The sequence below is a fragment of the Elgaria multicarinata genome, chromosome 11 (genome assembly GCF_023053635.1).
Source record: "Elgaria multicarinata webbii isolate HBS135686 ecotype San Diego chromosome 11, rElgMul1.1.pri, whole genome shotgun sequence".
NCBI lineage: Eukaryota > Metazoa > Chordata > Lepidosauria > Squamata > Anguidae > Elgaria > Elgaria multicarinata.
Genome location: NC_086181.1, coordinates 48,227,108 through 48,246,500, shown reverse-complemented (window position 1 = coordinate 48,246,500; position 19,393 = coordinate 48,227,108). Strand labels below are relative to the sequence as shown.

Genomic DNA, 19,393 nt, shown 5'->3' with positions numbered 1-19,393 from the left:
ATGAGGGGGCAGGAGGTGGGCAGGCCCCGCTTCACTGAGGGGAGGGGGAGGGGCTGGGGTAAATGCAATAAATAATCATCATCATCATCCTCCTCCCTGGAAATCAGAGCCTTCCCTCTAAGCCCAGAGGGATGAGAGAGGGGTGATGCACTTGGCACGTGCTCAGAGGGCCCCTCGACCTCCTGCTCCGGCAGGGCCTGAGACGCCGCCCGGCGAAGAGGTCGCGGGGCTGCTCCGGGGCTCACCGGGGCCTGGCCCCCTCCCTGCCTCCCTCGCTCCCCCCGCAGGCATGGAGTTCGTCACGGGCTACCGTGCCGAGATCCTGGACTTCGCGGAGTTGCTCTTCGGCTGGTACCGGCGCTTCCTCCTGGACGTGGCCTGCCGGCGCGGCGGCCGCCCCGGCACCGGCACCGGCAGCAAGCGCCAGGAAGGCTCGCTGCGCCGCCTGCCCCTGGACCCGGCCCTGTGGGTCTTGCACGTGCTGCCCAACCGCAGCCTGGCCTTCACCGTGGCCGACCCGGGGCAACAGGTGGGCGGCCGCTTCTACAGCGAGGAGGCCCTGGCGCTGCGCGACCTCGAGCGCTTCATCACCTTCATGGGCGCGGCGGCGGCGGCGGCCGAGGAGGACGAGGGACCCGCCGCGCCGGAGAGCGGTAAGCCCGGGCGGCCGGAGCAGCCCCCGCCGCGCCCCGCCCCGGATGCCCGAGGAGGACGCAGCGGGCCCGCTGGCTGGCCACGGCGGGGACAGAGGGGCGCCCGCCCGGCCGCCCGGCTCCCCCGGCCAGCCAGCCCGGGCCCCTGCAAATGCGCCGCGCTGCGCCACGCGCCCCGTCCTCTCCAGGGCCGGCGGGGCTCCTTGGCGCGCTGCCTCTCGAGCAGCCCGGTGGTGGCCCTGCAGCGAGGGAGGGAGGGAGGGAGGGAGGGAGGGGGGTCGCCTAAGGGCCCTCCTGGCCCGCCCCGGAGCCGGCCCTGGCCCACGTGCTTGGGAAGGCCAGCAGCGCCGGCCGGCCGGCCGTTGGGAGGGCGCCCGCCCGCGCGCCGAGGCCGCCCCCGCGCGTGACGCCCCGCTTGCCGCCCCGCCGCAGGCCAGCCGCTCTGGCGCGTGGACCGCCTCCTGCTGGTGACGGACGAGCACGGCGCCATCATGGGCTTCGACTTCCTGCTGGGGGGCCCTGCGGGGGCCGCGGGCCACGAGCCCCTGGAGGCCCGGGCCGCCACGCTCCTCTGCCACAGCATGATCTGCCCGCTGGGGGCCGGGGAGCCCCGCAGGCCCAAGCTGCTCACCGTGGGAGACGCCGCTTTGCACAAGTGAGAGGGGGCCCACGAGGCGTGGGGGGCGGGCGGGGTGGGGGGGGGCAGGAGTCTGGCAGGCAGCCAGCACCTGCCCCCAGTCCCCCCCTCCTGCTGACCTTCCCCCCTCCTCCTCCCCTTCCCCCTCGCAGGTCCCTGGAGCCGCTGCTCTCCCGGCTGGGCGTGAAAATGAGCAAGGGCCCCATGCGGGGCTGGGCGCCCAAGGCAGCCTTCACCTTCCCGACCATGCGCGTGCGAGCCTGCCACGTGTGCAAGCGGCACAGCTTTGAAGGCCAAGTCACGGCGTGGTGAGCACACAGCAGGGGCCTTTCCGCCGGGGCACACCCCTCTGCACGCACGTGCACACGCGTGACCTCCTGTGAAAAATCGCATGTCTGTGGGCAAGATGGCGACCAGGACGCATTTCCCGACCTGCTCAAAGTTTTGCACAAGCAAACTATTGCGCAGAAACGTTTTCTATCCTCCTTCACACGTGCTCCTGTTGCACACACGTCTGTTTGCCAGACAGAAAGGGCCACGGAGCCATTGTGCTGCAGTGCGCTCCGTTTGACAGGCTCAGATCCTTGACAAGCCTCCAGGACGTTCTTCATAGGCACTCTCTGGCACACCCCTCAGCTCTGGCCTCCCTCCGGAATGCTCTCGTGCACACTTTCCGGCTTCCTCACGTTCACATGCCCTGCGCATTTCTCCCCCATGTTGCACATGCACCGGGGCTGCCTTTCTCTTTCAGACCCCTCCTACCCTGGCGGGCACCCTACTGTCGCTGGGGCTGTGCGCTCTGGCGCAGCCCATTCGTCTTTGAGAGGCGTGCACTTGCGCACAGCCAGCCGGCCTGCGTGGGTCCTGTCGCCCGCCTGGCCCTGCGACCGAGGGCTCCCCTTTGCATCCACAGCCAGCACTGCCGGGCCGTCCTGTACTGCTCTGAGCGCTGCCGCAAGCTGGACTGGAATCGTAGCCCCGAAGACATCGGACACCAGTTCTGGTGCCAGCGCATGGCCGGGTACATGAGCCATGCGCGGGAGCTGGCCAGCCTGCCCTTCACCTTCACAGCAGGTGGGAGCAGGCCAGGCGAGCCCTCGCAAGGGGGCTGGTCAGCTGAGGGGGGAGCTCCAACACTGAACGGAGCACCCACCGTGAGATGCCTGGGGGCGGGGGGGCTGCGGTGGCAGAGTGGGGGTTCCGAGGCGGAGGGGCTGCGACCAATCCCGCTCCCCTTTGCAGAGGTGACCAGCGACAGCTTCAACAAAGAGGGCTTCCTCTCGGCCCGGGGGCTGACCCGCGGCTACTGGACCGGAGAGAGCATGCTGGTGAGGGCGCCCGACTACGGCGTGGGGCTGCAGGGGGCTGCTGCCGAGAAGCCAGCGGCGGTCCTGCAAAGCGGTGAGAGGGGCTGCGGCTGGGGTGCCTGGGCCCTGGGGGGGAGGGGGGAGGGAGGCAGGCCCCAGGATCCTCCCCTCTCTCCTTGCTGTCCCGGGAGCTGGTGCCGCTGCTGCTGCTGCCCCCCCTCCGGGGGGGAAGATGGAGGACAGGGGACCGGTGTTGAGCCCACGTCCTGACCACTCAGAGCACCCCAGGCGCCTGCTTCTCCCCCCTGCAACTGGCAAAGGAGCCGCCCCGCCCATCCCTACACCCCCCTTCCCTCCCCCCCCCCCCCCTGTAGCCACAATGGCTCCTGTGAAATCTGCCCTGCTTCTCCATCAGGCTGGAAGGGTGCAAACGGCTGCTTCAGCACCCGGACAGACTCTCCCTTCCCCCCCCCCCCGCTACCTCCACAGCCCATCCGTGGGTGGCAAGAAGGAGAGGGAGGGTCTCTCCTCCCCACCCCCTGGCACTTCCCCTCTTTGACCAGGCCTTTTCTTGTTCCCAGGTAACCCCTTTGAGGCGCTGAGGCCGGAAGGAGGGACGGCTCTCCCAGCCGCCCCGCCTGAGCCCCCCACCCCCCGGATGTACTTTGGTGAGAAGGGCTCAGGAGGCACTGGGGGGGTGGAGGCCTCTGTGTGCATCAGGGGTCAGTTTCTGTGGAGTGACGGAGCCACGCTGACCCCCATGCTTCCCCCCCCCCGCCCGCCTGCCGTAGGTTCATGGAAGGAATACTACCAGTGGCGGGGGCTGCCGCTTGGAGCCCCCCTGGCCGTCATCCTGACCTACCCCCTCACCTTGTACTACATCATCACTCAGCTGGCCCCTCAGCACTGTGAGTACCGGGGTGCGCGGGGTCTCTGCGGGGTCAGTCCTGCCCCGACCCTTCACGCCTTTTGCACGGCCGCACACACACACACACACACCCCTGCTGGGCCGGTGGCACGTGGGAGTCCGGGCTCTGACGGCCGCCGCTCGAGAGACCTTGCCATCGTCCCTCACCGGTCCCCTGAGGCCCTCCCACCTGTCAGAAGACCGGGACGGCCGCCCAAAGGCTTCTGGCATTGAATAGGAGGGGCGCTTGCCTAGCAAAGCACAGCGTTTGTTTTATGAAGGCATCAAGTCGGAATTGGGGAAAAGCAGGCTCAGGGTGTGCAAAGTCATGCTTGGTGGGGAGAATGTGGACAGGGAGGCGTTTTGCTCCCTCTCCCATAATACTGGAACCCAGTGGGGTCAGTATCCCCTGAAGCTGATGGGTGGGAGATTCAGGGCGGAGGGAAGGAAGCACTTCTTCACCCGGCAGAGAGTTCAGCTATGGAATTCGCTACCAGAAGATGTAGCGACGGACACCAGTTTGGAGGGCTTTAAAGGAGGGCTGGATGGATTCCTGGAGGAGGAGGAGGAGGAGGCTGTCCATGGTTACTGGCCCTGATGGCTATGCGCTCCCTCCAGGATCCGAGGCAGGAAGCCTGTGTGTCCCAGTGGCTGGGGACCATGGGTGGGAGGGGGCTGGTCAACAGTTGCTTGGCCCCTGTGTGAGCAGAGCGCTGGGATCGAGGGACCCCGGGCCTGCTCCAGCCTCAGGGCTCTGCTGGTGGGCTTAATGGGCTCCTCCCAAACAGCCCCCGAACCCTTGGCATTCATGCCCACCGGCCTTCCCCAACCTGGTGTCCTCCAGCTGCGCTGGACTCCTGTGACTCCCAAGTGCAGATAAAAAACACCCACGATTTACCTGATGAACAACTACACGCACACTTGATACGCTGACACCAGAGGAAACGGATCTGAGGCCGGCTGCCTCCAAGGCCGGCCGACGCACCAGGCGTGTGCCCTCCCTCGCAATCTCAGGGGTGCCCCTTGGCCAAAGCAAGACCTCTGTTGGCCTCTGGCTGCCCATTGGCAAGGAAGCACAGCCAGCCAGTTCCTGCCCACGCCACACCACGCATCCGTGGCGCCCAAAGACGTGGTGGGCTGCTGTGAGCCCCCGGGTAACATTTTGCCCCCTCCTTCCCCACCCCGCTCTCCTCGCCGTGCTCAGCGGCCCTCCAGCACCCCACCCACCCAGTCACTTCCTGCCCTCAACAACACAGTGCCCCTCCTGCCGCTCCTCCTCTAAAAGAGGGACCCTGCCAACCTGTCCTGTGCCTTTGGGACCTCTGGGACTGGCTGCTGCAGGCCGACACTTGCCCCTCCCTCGTAGCCATTCCCCAGTCACTGGGCTTCAGCGGCACAATGCAGAAGGCTTCCACTGGTCCAAAATGCCGTGCCAGGTTCCTGAAGGGGATGGGAAGGCATGGGGGCACACAGCCCATTTTGCAGGGGCTGCCCTGCCTTCCACTTCGCTCCTGGAATCAAAGCGGGGTGTGTGGCTTTAACTGTGAAAGCCCCCCCCCCCATGCACTGGGACCAGCATGCCTATGAGCGCCCCTCTCCCTCTCTGCTCCCCCCCCCCAGTTCAGAGCTGCCTCAGGTGCCTGTTACCATGTTCCACCACCGCATGAGGCCAAAGCAAGCCTGTAGGAAGGAGCGGGGCCTTTCTGGTGGCAACCCCAAAGTGGTGGAGAAGCTTCCTGGAGGAGGTTTGCACATCCCTGATGGACGTTTCAAAGGACGTTGGGTTGCTGAGGGCTAACCGAGATGCCCCAAGTGCTTATTACTGGTGTATAGAATGAGGCAGGATGCAGAATGTTTGTAAACAAAGGAGAAGCGTTTTGGCAAAGGGTACTTCAAGGGCGGCTTTTGACTCCCCTGCTTTGCTTTCTGTCCCCTTCAGTTCCTGAGCTGAACATCTTGAACAAACAGTCCCTCAAGATCCATGTGGTGGAGACAGGCCGAGAGTTTGGGGTGCTGATGGTCTTCTGGGTAGGTGAGGGGGCAGAGGGTGAGGGCGGGGCTGTGGCTGCAGGAGCGGGGCAGGAGCTGGAGAGGCCTGCTCTTTAAACAGCCTGGCAGGGAAGGAGCCCCTGGGCACGATTTCAGAAGACACCCCCTCTGGGGGGGCTGCGGGTGCCTCTATACTGGCCCTGCCGAACCCACTTTCAAACCCGTGCCATGCTGACCTCCTCCCCAAATAAGACGCCCTGGGGGCAGCAGGGGGCTGCGCAAAACCACCCGGCACTGGGAAGACTCCAGTCTTGTGCCGCCTGCCTCCCCGCTCTTATCTCTGATCTGTTACCTTTGATCAGAGCAGGGATTCCCCAGTTAGGAGTCCCTTCCCTCCACCACCCCCGCCGGTTATCTCCAACCTCAGATCAGAGATGGCAGTGGGGGAGCCCTGTCCCCTGGCCCAACCCAAGGGGCTCCGTGGGCCAGAGGCGGCCTGCAGGCTGGGGCTTCCCCCTCCTCCTTGTCTTAGGAAACACCCAACTGCCCCACCATTTCTGATACAGTGTGGAGGGGGCAGCCAGGGTGGAGGTCGCCATGACGATGCCAGCCTGAGACCACGTTGCAGCGCAGCTTCCCCTGGGTGGGGCTTATCTTGCCCTTTTGTTCCCTGGGAGTCACAGGGGGTCTCCCCCCCCCTTTGCCGCCACCCCCCCCCCGCTCTCTAAGAGTTGTTTGAGGCTGGGTGGCACTCCAGGCCAGGCCATCTGTGGTTGTGCAGCCCCATGCTTTTGTAGAGCGCTTGGGAGGAGGGCCCTGGGAGGGGAAGGAGAGGGGGCCAGCAAGGGGGAGGACCGAGCCGATGGTGGGGAGAGGGGATCGTCTGGGAATCGTGGGGGTGGGAGGGGGGCTGAAGCAGGTCCTGGTGAGAAGTGGGCCTGGGGGGGGGGGCTGGGCAGCCCCAGCACGGAGGCTCCCCACCGGAGGTGCCTTTCTCAGGGCCCCTTCCGCCCCCTCCTCCGCCCCACAGGAGCTGTCGGTGCTGCTCCCCCACGTCTCGCTGGAGCTGCTCTTTGTGGGGGACGGGCTGCCCTCCGAACTGGACGGCCAGCAGTTTGACCTGCAGAGAGATGTGAGTTTCAGCTGGGGGTGTGGGGGGGGGAGAGGGGAGGTGTCTCCTCTCCCAGAAGCTGCAGCCGTTTCTACCTGGGGCTGGGGGGGGGGGGGAAGTTGCTAACCTGTTTCCCCACACCCACACCCGCAGCAGCAGCAGCAGCAGCAGTAGTGCCAGATGCTCTGGAGTCCCTCACCTGAGCCCCTACGTCTTGGATGGCTCAGGCACCTGCTTGCAAGCCCAAGGCTGCCCCCCCCCCGATGGCCCTTGGCCTCTTGAGGCCCTTGGCTCACGCTCTGGGCAGCTTGTCCCATCCCTGCCCCCCACCCGCCCAACCCTGCTCCTGTCCTCACCTGCCCAGACTCCTTTGGGGGCTCCACGGCGTTTTCTCTCCAGGGGGTGGCACCCCCCCCACTGCCTGCTTCCAGGCCCCCTCCATCTGGGCGGGGGCTTGACACACGTGGCCTCTTACCGGCTCCTTCTCTCCCCCCCCTCGCCACATCCAGGAGGAGCACGGCGTCTCTGTCCAGCCTGGACTGGCCCCCAGATCGAAAGGGGGGCGCCGCGAGCTGCAGTTGGGGTTCAGCGCCCGCCCGTACCACCTGTTGCAAGCACCCAAGCCAGACCTGGTCATCGGTGAGAGCCACGGGGAAGGGGAGGGGCTGGGAGAGACCCCCGAGGCAGCAGCAGCGGGGGAAGCGGGCCATGGCCAGGGAGGGCGCGAAGACTTGGCGCTGGATGGGGGCGTGGAGCGTGTGTCTGATGCCCTTGCCCCCCTCCTCCCCCCTCCGCTCAGGGTTTAACTCTGGATTCGCCCTCAAGGAGACCTGGCTGAGTTCTTTGCCACGACTTCAGGTAAGGATCCCACCTCCCCACTCCCCAGGTCACGCAGGACTACAAAGCACCTCACCCCCAGCCCCCCCCCATATCCTGGGCACAGGCGGGGCCAGGTGGACGTGACGTGCGTCCTGGGCAGTGCTGCCCGGGGGCCTCGCCCCACACCCGCGAGGGTGGGGTTCCCGCGTTGGCCATCCTCAGCAGCGGCCTCCTCCCCTTGCCACCCCACGCGCCTCCCACCTCCCTCTTTCTGCCTCCCCCCCCAGTCCCTCCGAGTCCCGGCCTACTTCACCGAATGCAGCGCCTACAGCTGTGCCGTGGACGAGGCCGCCGTCTCCATGGCCACGGGTGGCAGCGCCAGCCCGGCCCAGATCAACCCCTTCCGCTCGCCTTTCCGGCAGGCTGGCATCGACAACGCCATGCCCTGGTGGGTACCTGGGCGCTGCTCTGGCCCCACGCAGGGGGCCGTGGATGCCCACGCGCTGTGGCCGGCACGCCAGGCCGGGGGAGGGGGTGGGGGTGGGTCACCTCTGTCTCGATGGCGCCTGGCCTCCACAACTGGGCAGGTGACCTCGGGGGTGGCCCTCCCGCCTCCCCCAGTCGCAGGGCCCCCAGGGCCCCCTTCTGCCCCATCTCTCTCTGCCCTTCCTCCAGGTACTCGAACGCGTTCATCTTTCACCTGATTTATAAGGCCTCGGCTGGCAGCCACCGGCAGGCCCCCCCCGCCCCTCCTCTGCAGCCCCTCCCGGCCAATAGGACCCCGGAACCGGCAGAGCCGGCCCGCAGTCGCCGCAAGGAGAAGAGGCAGATCCGTGCCGCTGGGCGCCGGCGCAAGTGAGGGGGCGGAGGGGACCGGGGGGGGGGGAATAAACTGCAGCGTTGAAATTTTGCCTCTGCGCTCATTTCCACAGTCCACACAGCTGTTGGTGCCTTTCGCCTCAGAAGTAGTGGAAACACACACACACACACACCTGGCACCCTTCCACGCCAGCTTTGCCCTCGGAATGCAGCCTCGCTACGTTTTGGGAGTGGTGACACGCCCCGCGGTTTGCACAGTCTGTGTTTCTTGCAGGGTTCAATTCGGGGTCCACAAGCCATTTTCAATGCCTTGGCTCAGCCCAGCCGTGTGAAGTTGTATTGAAACTGAAGGCACCTCTGAGCATGTGCAGAGGGCACATCCCCCTCTTTAGCCCATTCACATCTGAAATTAGGGGTTGAAAATGGCTAGGTCAGTGGGGCAGGCAGGCAGGTGTGGCTTCTGCCCCCCCCCACTCCCTCCAAGGGAAAACCACATGGCCACATGCCCAGAGAGAGAGCCTTGCCTCTCCCATCAGCTGTCCAGGTGAGCTGCACCCCAGAATGGGGACTGAGCACCCGCCAAGTGCCTTCCCTTCGCCACTGTGCAGACCCTGGAATCCTGGGCAGCCCCTCTTCCTCCCCAGCTCCTCTCTGGAGCCCCTCTGTTGAAAGGCACACTCTGCACATGCCTCTAGTGTGCTTCCCACACTAGAGGCCTTCAAGAGGCAGCTGGACAAGCATCTGTCAGGGACGCTTTAGGGTGGATTCCTGCATTGAGCAGGGGGTTGGACTCGATGGCCTTATAGGCCCCTTCCAACTCTGCGATTCCATGATTCTACACCAGTGTCAACGTCACTGGCACACACACACACACCCTTGCACTCCACTTAGTCACGCACACATTGCCCTCCGCTCAGGTGCATAGCAAGGCTCTGGCCGGAGCCTTCCCAGGGCGCCGCTGCCCCCTCCTCGGCTCTGTGACTCTGGAGGCAGCAGGCCTCTCCCTGAGCACCCCCCCCCCTCAGCTGACCTGGGCCCTCCGGGCTGGCCTTGCAGGCCTTTGCTTGAGCACAGGCTCCCGGTTTGGGAGGGGAACCTGCCGAGGGCAGGCGTGAGGACGGAGGAGCTCTTGGCTCCCAGCAGGAGCCCCCACTGGTGGTGATGGGCTGGTGCCTGGCACAGCAGCAGCGCTAGGGAGAAGGATCCGCGGGGGTGGGGGGTGTTCGTAAAGCACCAATTAAAGGTGAGTCAGCCCCGAGCGCCATCTCCTGACTCTGTGAGGCCACGAAGGCTAATTGGTGTGATGAATCCAACGTACTTTAAACTGGCCAATAGCACCAGTTCTCTGGGTGTTTTTCAACGTTTGATGCATTGAAAATATGACAGGCCAACAATAAAAGCAGCACATAATAAAACTAAGATAAAACCAGCTGCACAGAGTAAACACTCCAGCACGCAAAACACAAGTAAAAGTGCAGAGATCGAAAAGCGTTACGAACAGTACTTAAAAGGCCGGGGAGAATAAAGAAAAAGGTCTCCCCCTGGAGGTGGAAAGACCCCAAGGCAGGTGCCAGGCAAGCCTCTCCGGGGGAGAGAGTGCCCCACAGGCAGGGCCACCACTGAAAAGGCGCCACCCCACCCTCTCTCTCTTTCGTAGCTCCCTACCTTGCTTCATTTGGCAAGGGGGAACGTAGAGGATGGCCTCAGGTCATGCCCGGGTAGGTAAATATGGGAGGAGACACTCCTTCAGGTAACCTGGCCCAGGGACCCCAAGCTGCCTAGGCATTTAAAGGTTAACGCTGCCAGCAGCACTTTGATCTGGGCCTGAAACAGAACGGCAGCCAGAACAGATGGAGAAGTGCTGGCACAATGGGGTCATGTCGGCCAGTCCCAGGGAGTGATCCGGGCAGCCCATTTTGCACAAACAGAAGCTTCGAGTCCTCTTCCAGAGGCAGCCCCACCTGGAACACCTTGCAATCTGCCACACTGTGTGTGTGTGTGGGGGGGGTGTTTTAGAACAGCAGGGATAACAGGGATCCCTGGGTATCCTAGGATCACAGAACGGTGGGGTTGGAAGGGACCACAAGGACCATCTAGTCCAACCCTCTTCAATGTCCAGGGGGTTCCAACTCAAACAACCCCTGAGAGGTGCCTGTCCAGCCTCTTCTTACAAACCTCCAGAGGCAAGCATGGAAGTGACCAGCTGAAGAGGACCACGTGCCCAGGCTGCCCCTCCTCAGGCCTCAACGCTGAAATTCATCCAACAGGACCAGACCAGACGGTGTTGAGGATGCCCCCGATCCTGGGACCCCACTGAGGGTGGCGTCTGAGCCATGAGGGATGTGAGCGACTTTACCTGCAGAGTGTCACATCTCAGTCATGGGCTCTAAGAGCTGTCCGGACACGGTCAGCACCAGTCTCACCAAGGCACTGCCCGGCCTCGGCTAACCCCTCCCCATTCCAAACACCCCCACCCAGCCTCCGTTAGGCCTACCGGGTTGGCCCCCTCCTCCACAGTCCGGTCGGTCGTGTGGCTGAGAGAGGATTGATTCTGGACCAACCCAGCACGCAGCCGCCGCCCCTGCCCAGCTGGTGAGCTTTTGGTTGAGGGGGGAGCCAGAGCAGGGGGCAGGCATAAGAAGCCCAATTGCTCTTCTCCATAATCCCACCACCACCCCCAGCACCATCCCACCCCGACTCATGATCACACTAAGCGTGGCACCCGGCCCTCCCAGGTGCCTAGCAGACAGCCAGTAAGACAGGAGAGGCCACGGCCACGGCCACGGCCCTGCTTCACCCAGCAAGCAGCACAGCACAAGGGAGACAACCAGCGCCACTCCGATGTGAGCCTCAAAGCGCCCCGCCGCCCCGGGACGTCGACAGACGTCGACAAAAGATGTGGAAGAACTTCCTGACGGCGCAAGCTGCCCGGGCCGGAACAAAAGGGAAGGTGCCGTGCTCCTGTCCGTTTGCCGTGTTTGATCAGGGGCCGGAGGAGGGACGCAGTTGCAGTGGAGGGAGGGTTGGGCTGGCTGACCTCTGAGGTCCCTTCCCAGGCTACGACTCTGGGAGGAATTGAGTGTGATAAACTCTCAGGTGTATCGAGACGGGATGGGAGCCTCCAGCCATCGGCCCACCTGTGGCTCACCAGGCCCACCCATCCAGCCCAGGAGATCGTCAGGGCAGTTCACCCCCAACCAAAGCCCCCCTCAGAAGGGAGAGGGGGTGGGAGGGCAAGTGAGGCCATGGCTGGCTTGGGGGGGGGGGTGTCAGCACCTGGAGGAGAGCTGTCAACCAAGCTCAGGGCAGAGGGAAAGGCAAGAGGGGTGTCAGGGAGGGGCTTGCTGAGGTCAGGGGCGGGGCTTCAGGGGGCCACCCCCCCCAGCCCCGTGACATCACCCAGCCTACAGGACTGGCCCAGGGGACCAACCTGACCCTCAGGACCAACCCAGTCCGCCACTGCCTAAGCAGAACCCATGGAGAGCTTTTCCCATGCAGACCCCCCAGGAAGGGACCCCTTAGCCCACCTGCCGCCGCCACCTCGACGGACAGACGGACATCCCAGACCCTCATCCCTTCCCACGTGCAGCACATGGCCACCTGCCCTCTCTCTGACAAGCAAGAGAGCATCAGCTCCCTACCCGGGTGGGGTCGGAGAGTGTACCCCCGCCAAGGCTGGCCTGGGGGATGCCCTCAGCTCGGAGCCCCCAGTCCAGGCCTCGAGCGGCATCGGCCATGGCAGCCCCATCCAGACGCCGTACAAAGGGCACTCGCTGGTATGAGCATGCAACTCTGAGCATGTGCAGAGTGGAAATAGCCCACGATGCTTCTGAGAGGGTGTCCCTGTTTGCTCTCCTGCCCGCTGGGGCCAAGGCCAGCACCCACCTCAGGACTGCCGCTGCACACACTTGGCCCAACAGGACCAGGCTGGGGGGCGGGGGGCGGGCCTCCCACGAGCAGAGGCTGCCTGCCTGCCTGCACTCCGTGGGCCTCTGCCCCACAGGCTGCCTTGCGCCCCACCTTGCGTGGAACAGAAACCCTCAGAGGGAGGAGGAGGAAGCGGCAGGGAGGGTGCTGGTGCTGGCAGTGGGGGGAGGGCCGTGTCGCTCCTACCCTTTGCCCGGCTTATCTTTGCATAAGCAGCCGCTCCGGCCTCCGCCCCAGCCAGTGCCGCCACCGCCACCAGCCCCACCGCCACCATGTGTACGGGCAAATGCTCCCGGCTGGTGGGCCTGGCCCTGGTGACCATGGGCCTGGCCTGCATGGTGGCCAACGTCCTCCTGATGTTCCCCAACGCCCAGCGCGAGTGGACGCCCGGCAAGATCACCCTGCAGGTCTGGCTCCTGGGGGGCCTCCTCGGTGGCGGCCTCATGGTGAGTAGCGCTGGCCTCCTGGCTGCCCCGTCGCCCCCATCCCACCCCGCCCCCGCAGAATGAGCCCCGGCTCCAGGGCCAGCGGGGGGAGGAAGGAGGGCAGGATGGGAGCAGCCCTGGCACTGGCAGGGAAGGCACACAGGGCTCTGAGGGTGGGGGGGGGGGAATGCCGAAGGCACCGCTGGTGGGAGGGGCTGGTCAGAAGGGGGGCGCAAGCTCAAGGGCCCCCTGTTGGTTCACACCCAAAAGCCAGGCTGGGGAGGGGAAACGGTGTCCCCCCCCCCAGCTCTGCCTGGTGGAGAACGGCTCCACTCGCTTCCTGGAGTCACCTGGCTTGCTTGGGGGGTGGGAGGTGGGGGCAGAACAGTCCGGATTGACTGGGACGGTCTGGAAGGGGTGGTGGCTTGGGAGGGGGCACAGTCCTTCCTCACCACAGGCTCCCACCCCTGTGACTCTGTTCCCTAAGCGTGGGTGGGGTGAGGAACGCTTTTGCAGGTGGCAGGAGGTGCCCCGGAGGGAACCCCGGAGTCCGGCTGCTCCCTGCTCAGCCCCCCAGCCTTGCCTGCCCAGCCTTCCAGGGCTCCCGTCGCCAAGCAGGGAGCACCACCCTGGGGCCCAGCTCCAGCCTCCCCGCCTCCCCAACTCCCCCCTGCCCTTGACCCCCCGAAGCCTCGAAAGGGCTGGGCCCCCTCCCTCTTTGCTGCACTTCCCCTCCTCTTGAACTTTGAGCAAACTTCTGGTGGGGAGAGGGAGGGAGGGAGGGAGGGAGGATGAGGCGATAACAGAGGCTTTATCTGGCCTGTGAGACAGGTGGCGATAGGTGGCATGACCGGGGAGGGGGGGATCAATAAAGGCAGGTGACCTTTGCCCCCCTGCAAAGGCATCAAGAAGGAAACTGAGGCACACAAGGGAGGGGGGGGAACGGGGCTCAGGAGCAGGTGGCTGGGAGGCTTGATGGGGGGGAAGGGGGCCCCAGGGTGCTTTGCTGTTTCCCCTCTCCCCTGGACTGGTAGGAATTTCCTGGAGAAAAGAGCACCTGGACAGCGCCAGGCCCTCTTCGGAGGAGGGGGCTCAGGAAAGGCAGCCCCTGCCTGGAGCCCAAGAGCCCAGGCCTTCTCCAGGCCCCTCCCTCCCCAGGTCCAACATCGCCCCCCCTTGTGCTCTGAGCCGCTGCTTTGGCAGCCCCCGACTCCTTCTCAGGTCATTTCGCTGGCTTTGGGGAAGGGGAACACGGCACCCCACCTCCCCTTCCGTGGACAGCAGCTGGCCGGCCAGCCGAGGCGCACAACAGGGCCACCCCACGGAGCTGAAGGGGGGTGGGGTGAGTCAGGGCAAAGACAAGGCAGGGCTTCTTCACACGGCACGGAACCAAACCACGGGGTTTGCTACTGCAAGGCGGCGTGGGGGCGGCCATTGCTGGGGAAGGCGGGCGGGGGGAGCACAGATGCACTCATACCCTACTTGTGGGTCGGCCGCTGTGAGACCAGAATGCTGGACCCGCTGGACCCTGGGTCTGATCCTGCACCAGGGCTCGTCTGACGTTCCTATCTGCCACCTGAGGCAACTGAGCCACCCTGCCTCACGGGAGGGCCGGCCTGCTCCCTCAGACGCAGTCTCAGGGTCGACGTGGGATGCCGCTCAAAGCCAGGCCTGGCTTTCTCCCTCCTCTCCACCCAGGTCCTCTGCACCGGCTGCTCAGCAGTGCGGGCCGGAGGGAAGGGCTGCTGCGGATATGGATGCTGCGGGAACCGATGTCGGGTACGGATGCTGGAAGCCCCTCCCTCTCCCCTGGAAGACCCCCCCTTCTGGGTTTCCGATCTCTGGGGCCGGCTTCGGCCACTCGGCGATGAGGGGAAGGCGTCTCTCTCTCCGCAGGCCTGAGGGCTCACGGGGGCTGGCGGGGTCCCTGGGCGGCAAGGCGCAGAGGAGTCCCCTCCCCTCTTATGTTTGGGGCACGATGAGGACTGTCTTGGGGCCCAGAGCACCGGCTCTAGGGCCGAAGGGGAGTCGGAGAGCCCTGGGTTCAAGCCCCTCGGAGGAGCGAAAGAAGCTCACTCCGAGAGAACCCAACAGTGTGGCGGCCGGCCAGGGAGTCCGAGGGTAACGCGAGTGGTGGGTTGCGTGGGTGTCCGCGGGTGTCCCCCTGTCCGTCCCTCCCCCGCTCACCCTCTCCTCCTCCTCCTCCTCCTCCTCGCCGGCCGCTCCACAGATGCTCCGCTCGGTGTTCTGCTCCGTCTTCGGAGGCCTGGGGGCCTTCTACTGCGTGACGGTGGCCTCGACAGCCCTGGCCGACGGGCCCTTATGTGAGACGTCAGACAACAACTGGGAGTCCCCCTTCAAAGCTCTCAAGTGAGGAGGGGGCGGCGGGGGGACCCGTCGCTCAGGGGCCTTCTTCCAAAGAGCAGAAGCCATCCCTGAAACCTCCCCACCCCTTCCTTCTAGCCCCTAGCCTTGATGCCCATCGCCCCAGTTCCCTGCCTCCACCAGGGTCAGCCCTCAGTCTGCTTCAGCGCCACCTGCCCCAACTGTGCCCAGAGGGAAGAAGAGGTGCTGGAGCGTAATGGGGCCTGGGAAGGAAGCGCTCTGCCTCTGCCCTAAAAGCTCCATGCTGTGTGGGGTGGGAAGCATGTTGCAGCACACACACACCCCAATTTCAGCCCCACTGCTGAGCGTCTCTCTCTCTCTCTCTCCCCATACCCAGTGAGAGCTACCTGCGCAACGAGGAGCTGTGGGACCTGTGCTTGAACCCCCCCAAAATAGTGCTCTGGCACATCGTCCTCTTCTCCATCCTGCTGGGGCTAGGCCTCCTGGAGCTGGTGCTGTGCGGGGTGCAGGCGGTGAACGGCCTGCTGGGGACTGTGTGTGGGGATTGCCGGAAGGCCGCGGACCGTGAGGTGAGGGGCAGGCTGAGCACCAGAAAAGAGGGAGGGGCAGGGGGTGTCTGGAGAAGTGGGCTGGCACCTGTGGGGGGGCAGTGGAGCAGGGAGGGGTGAAGGCAGAGGAGCCCCCCTATCTATCCACCTATCCAGAAGGGGCAAGGAGCGCGGGGTGGGGTGGGGATTGAAGTAAATAGAACAGCCCCCCCCCCCTTTTTATGTTCTGGGTAAAGATTCCCTCCGCCCCTATTTCCCCTGCCTTGACAGCACCTGCAGTGTTTGCCTATGAACTGTTGCCGAGACTCTCTCCCGAGCTGCCCTCCAGCGGTTGTGATGTTTGTGAACCTTCCATGGCATCACAGCCCAGGGCGGCCAGCTAGGTCACTCTCTCTCCCTCCGCCCCTCCTGCTTCTATATTTGTGTGAGTTCCTCATTGCTCTTTTTGGCTTCCCTGGCAGGGCGAAGGCCTGTGAGGCTGTGGGGGACCCGGCTGGACCGCCTGCCCCACCGGCACACGTGAACACTCCTCCCAAGCTCCCCACCCCCACACCCCACCCACCCCGCGACACTCGGACGGCCTGGACTCCTTGGCTGCAAGGTGCAACGCCAGCTGTTCATGGAAGAAGGAGAAATAAACACGGTTCTCTGCTGTAACGTCCAGCGCCTGAAGGCTTGTGTGCAGGGCACTGTGGTGGGAGGGCTTTGACCCCTGACTGCAAGGGAAGGGGGGCTGCCTGCATCCCCCTCCCCACAATGGCCAGCCACAAGCAGCATGCCAATTGGGCAACAGCCCCCTACCACATCCCCCTCCCCACAATGGCCAGCCACAAGCAGCATGCCAATTGGGCAACAGCCCCCTACCACATCCCCCTCCCCATGGTTTGCCCTCAGCAACTGGTGGCTCTCAGTCCCCTCCCTCCGAAGTGCAGGAAGGGGGTCACGTGTGAGCCTCCCCTTGGTCCTCCCAAGTGGGCACCAGGTGTGGGGGACAGTCATTGGCCACGGGGAGGGGAGGGGAGGAGGAGGAGGAGGGCGCTGACAGCCACAGACTGCCAGGAAACAATGAAGCCATAGAGGGGACCAAGGCTGTTGTGTGGAAGCACGGGGCATTGCGTAAAAAGCCACCCTGCACGTGCTCAGAGACACTCTGCTCATACTGCCAGGTGAACCCTGGTAAGCTTTGGCTATGAAAGGGAAGCAGTCCGCTTGTGCTCAGAGGCACTCTCACCTTCACTTTATTAAACACTTTCTAGGACAAATCCGCCACATTCGGGAGGAGGTGGGGGAGGGGAAGGCAAAAGCGTGTCTCCTTGGTGAGGGTCAGCAGTTGTTGCTGGAGGGGGAAGAAGCCACGGAAGAGGACACGGAGGAGGCGCTGGCCCTCTGGGGAAGGTGAAACCAACGAGCCAGATGGGCTGGTTAAAGAATGCCACGGGGGGGGGGGCAGGAGAGGGGGCTCATCACTCGTGGAGCGTCCCGGGGGTGGGGGTGGGGTGGGTGGGGCAGGGGTCTCCACCCTACTCCAGGTCTCAGCGGCTGTAGCAGAAGAAGCGGACGTCGTTGAGGGCAGTGTCGTCCACCAGGACCCCACGGATCGGCTCCTGCTTGGTCTGGATCCCACGCAGGCCTTTCGTGCAGGGGGGGCTCCATTCCCCGTACTCCCCCCAGCTCAAGCCGCGACCTTCCAGCGTCTCCCTGCCCGAGCAGGCGAAGCGGATGTTGGTGGCTCCCATGCCATCCTGAAGGCCTGCCCTGGGCTGCTCCACCCGCAGGGAGAATCTCGTCAGATAGCTGCCCTGGGGGCACCAGATAGGCTCCGCCCACTGCCCCCACCTGGAGCAAGACAGAAGGAGGGAGGGAAGGAGGGAGGGAGGGAAGAAGGGGGCAGTGAGACCCCGGCTGATGGCACAGGAGGCTGCTGCCCAAGGAAGTGCGGGGCTGACTAGCTACACACCCGACCCGGTGCTCTCCTGCCCCCTCCAACTGCAGCTTGCCAGCTGCAGTGATTGGGTTACTTCCACACTAAAGCTCATTTTCCTGCATCACTTGAAGTTGTTTCCTGCCAACAGGGAACTTTTGATTAAAGGCACAGTAGCCCTGCCTGATTGTCCACCCTGGTGCTACAGTGGCATATTAGAAGCCCATGCACACACACCCACCCCCACACCCCCACCCCCACACAACCACCCCCGCACACCCACACACCAAAATCAGGTCTGAAAAGGCACGGAGGGCAACGCAGGAAACCATTGGGCTGTACCGCTTTGGCAGTGATGCCTGACTCCTCCCTAAAGACTTCGCACAGGGCGGCCGGCTGCAGCAGAGCAGAGAGCCACCTTCCTCTGCTGGTGCTGGACCAGGGGACGGATGCAGAGAAGGGAAACGGTGCTCAGTGCAGAAGCCGGGGAGGGAAGGGTGGTTCTGGCAGAAGGGACGGAGGGAGGGAGGGACGGAGGGCCACTGTGGGGCCAGCAGATTCCAGCACTTCCAAGTTAAGGCCCGTGCTCAAAGGGCCGGCCAAGTCCAAGCTTCCGGAACATTCCCTCCGAAAGGGCCCAGTGGGACACAAAGGGCCCGTGGCTGCAGGGACCTCTGGGCCGCGTCAGGGCACGTCCCCTGGCCAGCTGGGGGGTGGGGGTGGGTGGCAGCACAGCAGAGGGCCTAGAGTGGCACCGAGGCTCACAGAGAGCAAAGCCACGTACTCACGTGCCACTCTGGGACTCCACGGTGTGGGCTTTGCTTTTGTCGCTGTGGCTGCCGTGGGTGCAGTGTAGCCGGATCCCGTTCAGCGCGGTGTCATCCTCGGCTTTCCCCTTATAGGACTCCACCTTGGGCAGCGAGAAAGAGGATTGGGGAGGGGGCAGATTATGGACCCCCCCACACACAAACACAGCTCTTGACCCGAAGAAAGGAGTCTTTCGCAGAAGCCCCAGATCCGTGGCTGTTTTCTGAAAGGAGCCTTAAAAGTTCTCAAGGAAGACACACCTGGAAACCCACAAAGGCCAGGTGTGTGTCTGGGGTGGGGTGTGTCTGTGTGCCGTGGTTAGCACTAGGGCCTCTGCAAGGCCCTTGGCCCCCGGAAGCCCCCTGCCATGCCAGGAAATATCCAGGGTGGGTGGGGGCCCAGAGCAAGGGCATGGCTGCTTCCCCAAGTAACCCCTCTGGTCGCTTGCGCAGTTTATTTATTTATTTATTTATTTATTTATTAAATTTTTATACCGCCCAATAGCCGAAGCTCTCTGGGCGGTTCACAAAAATTATTTTGTGAATAATTGGAATGGAATGGCCTTCATAACTTGGCAGGGGGGGAGAGAGGGGGGGAGAAGAAAAACACTCTGTACATGCTCAGATGCACTTTCATTTTTCTCCCCTCACATGTTGCTAGTTTAGTACACCCTGGCATGGGAGTGGGAGAAAGGAAGGCCCTTTGTCCATGCTCAGAGGCATTTGCAGGGGCCTTTCCCAGCCCCAAAACTATCAGGGTCCGATTTGCACCCCTCCCCAGGAGAGGCACAAAGGAGATTTGGGGAGCAGGGAAGCGGGGGTCACCTTGAGGCTGAATCCAGTGGCGTACGTGTCTTCGGGGCACATCTCCTGCCAGGCCCAGGCCCCCCAGGGGCCCCCGTTGGGCACCGCAATGACAGAGGCGTATTCCAGGGCGCCCCCCGCCTTCGTCATCAGGGCTCCTGAGAGCAGGAGCACCAGCGAGGCCAGGCCTCCGTGCCCTGCCATGACCACCAACTGCGCAATGCCAGGGGGGCTCGCCAGCCGTGCGCTATATGCCCCTGCCAGGAAGCCCTGTCCTCCGCCCTGCAGAGGGATTGGCTGTCTTGGGGGGCGGAGGACGCGGGGGGGCGGAGCATCCCGGCTAGCGCTCGAAAGCACCCACAGGTGCTGCCCCG

General features: G+C 64.2%; 3 protein-coding genes across 3 annotated transcripts; 2 read left to right on the top strand and 1 right to left on the bottom strand.

Moving 5' to 3' along the window:
* Positions 1 to 289: 289 nt before the first annotated feature.
* On the top strand, positions 290 to 12,024 carry ZMYND15 (zinc finger MYND-type containing 15). Its single transcript, XM_063137244.1, has 14 exons — positions 290 to 878; positions 1,086 to 1,308; positions 1,443 to 1,598; positions 2,204 to 2,364; positions 2,533 to 2,691; positions 3,179 to 3,265; positions 3,389 to 3,505; positions 5,444 to 5,532; positions 6,524 to 6,625; positions 7,114 to 7,243; positions 7,404 to 7,462; positions 7,711 to 7,871; positions 8,099 to 8,278; positions 11,832 to 12,024. The coding sequence occupies exons 1-14, from the start codon at positions 290 to 292 to the stop codon at positions 12,022 to 12,024; spliced, it is 2,406 nt and encodes an 801-aa protein (XP_062993314.1).
* A 354-nt stretch (positions 12,025 to 12,378) lies between these two features.
* On the top strand, positions 12,379 to 16,102 carry TM4SF5 (transmembrane 4 L six family member 5). The gene is made up of 5 exons (XM_063137617.1): positions 12,379 to 12,615; positions 14,293 to 14,373; positions 14,825 to 14,964; positions 15,317 to 15,509; positions 15,950 to 16,102. Exons 1-5 carry the CDS (start codon positions 12,442 to 12,444, stop codon positions 15,962 to 15,964), a joined length of 603 nt encoding a protein of 200 aa, XP_062993687.1. The 5' UTR covers positions 12,379 to 12,441; the 3' UTR covers positions 15,965 to 16,102.
* A 918-nt stretch (positions 16,103 to 17,020) lies between these two features.
* On the bottom strand, positions 17,021 to 19,097 carry VMO1 (vitelline membrane outer layer 1 homolog). Its single transcript, XM_063137243.1, has 3 exons — positions 19,041 to 19,097; positions 18,198 to 18,319; positions 17,021 to 17,324 (listed from the first exon to the last, which is right to left on the bottom strand). Exons 1-3 carry the CDS (start codon positions 19,080 to 19,082, stop codon positions 17,021 to 17,023), a joined length of 468 nt encoding a protein of 155 aa, XP_062993313.1. The 5' UTR covers positions 19,083 to 19,097.
* Between the last annotated feature and the right edge of the window lie 296 nt (positions 19,098 to 19,393).

What these genes read in the sequence shown, in the direction of transcription:
- VMO1 (XM_063137243.1), bottom strand. Translation starts at nt 19,082, where the DNA reads ATGTGCCCCGAAGACACGTACGCCACTGGATTCAGCCTCAAG. An exon ending in CCACTGGATTCAGCCTCAAG is followed by an intron (nt 18,320 to 19,040) that starts GTGACCCCCGCT and finishes TCGCTGCCCAAG; the next exon opens with GTGGAGTCCTATAAGGGGAA. An exon ending in GTGGAGTCCCAGAGTGGCAC is followed by an intron (nt 17,325 to 18,197) that starts GTGAGTACGTGG and finishes GTCTTGCTCCAG; the next exon opens with GTGGGGGCAGTGGGCGGAGC.
- ZMYND15 (XM_063137244.1), top strand. Translation starts at nt 290, where the DNA reads ATGGAGTTCGTCACGGGCTACCGTGCCGAGATCCTGGACTTCGCGGAG. An exon ending in AGCGGCGGTCCTGCAAAGCG is followed by an intron (nt 2,692 to 3,178) that starts GTGAGAGGGGCT and finishes TCTTGTTCCCAG; the next exon opens with GTAACCCCTTTGAGGCGCTG. An exon ending in CACCCCCCGGATGTACTTTG is followed by an intron (nt 3,266 to 3,388) that starts GTGAGAAGGGCT and finishes CGCCTGCCGTAG; the next exon opens with GTTCATGGAAGGAATACTAC.
- TM4SF5 (XM_063137617.1), top strand. Translation starts at nt 12,442, where the DNA reads ATGTGTACGGGCAAATGCTCCCGGCTGGTGGGCCTGGCCCTGGTGACC. An exon ending in GCTGCGGGAACCGATGTCGG is followed by an intron (nt 14,374 to 14,824) that starts GTACGGATGCTG and finishes GCCGCTCCACAG; the next exon opens with ATGCTCCGCTCGGTGTTCTG. An exon ending in TCCCCCTTCAAAGCTCTCAA is followed by an intron (nt 14,965 to 15,316) that starts GTGAGGAGGGGG and finishes CCCCATACCCAG; the next exon opens with TGAGAGCTACCTGCGCAACG.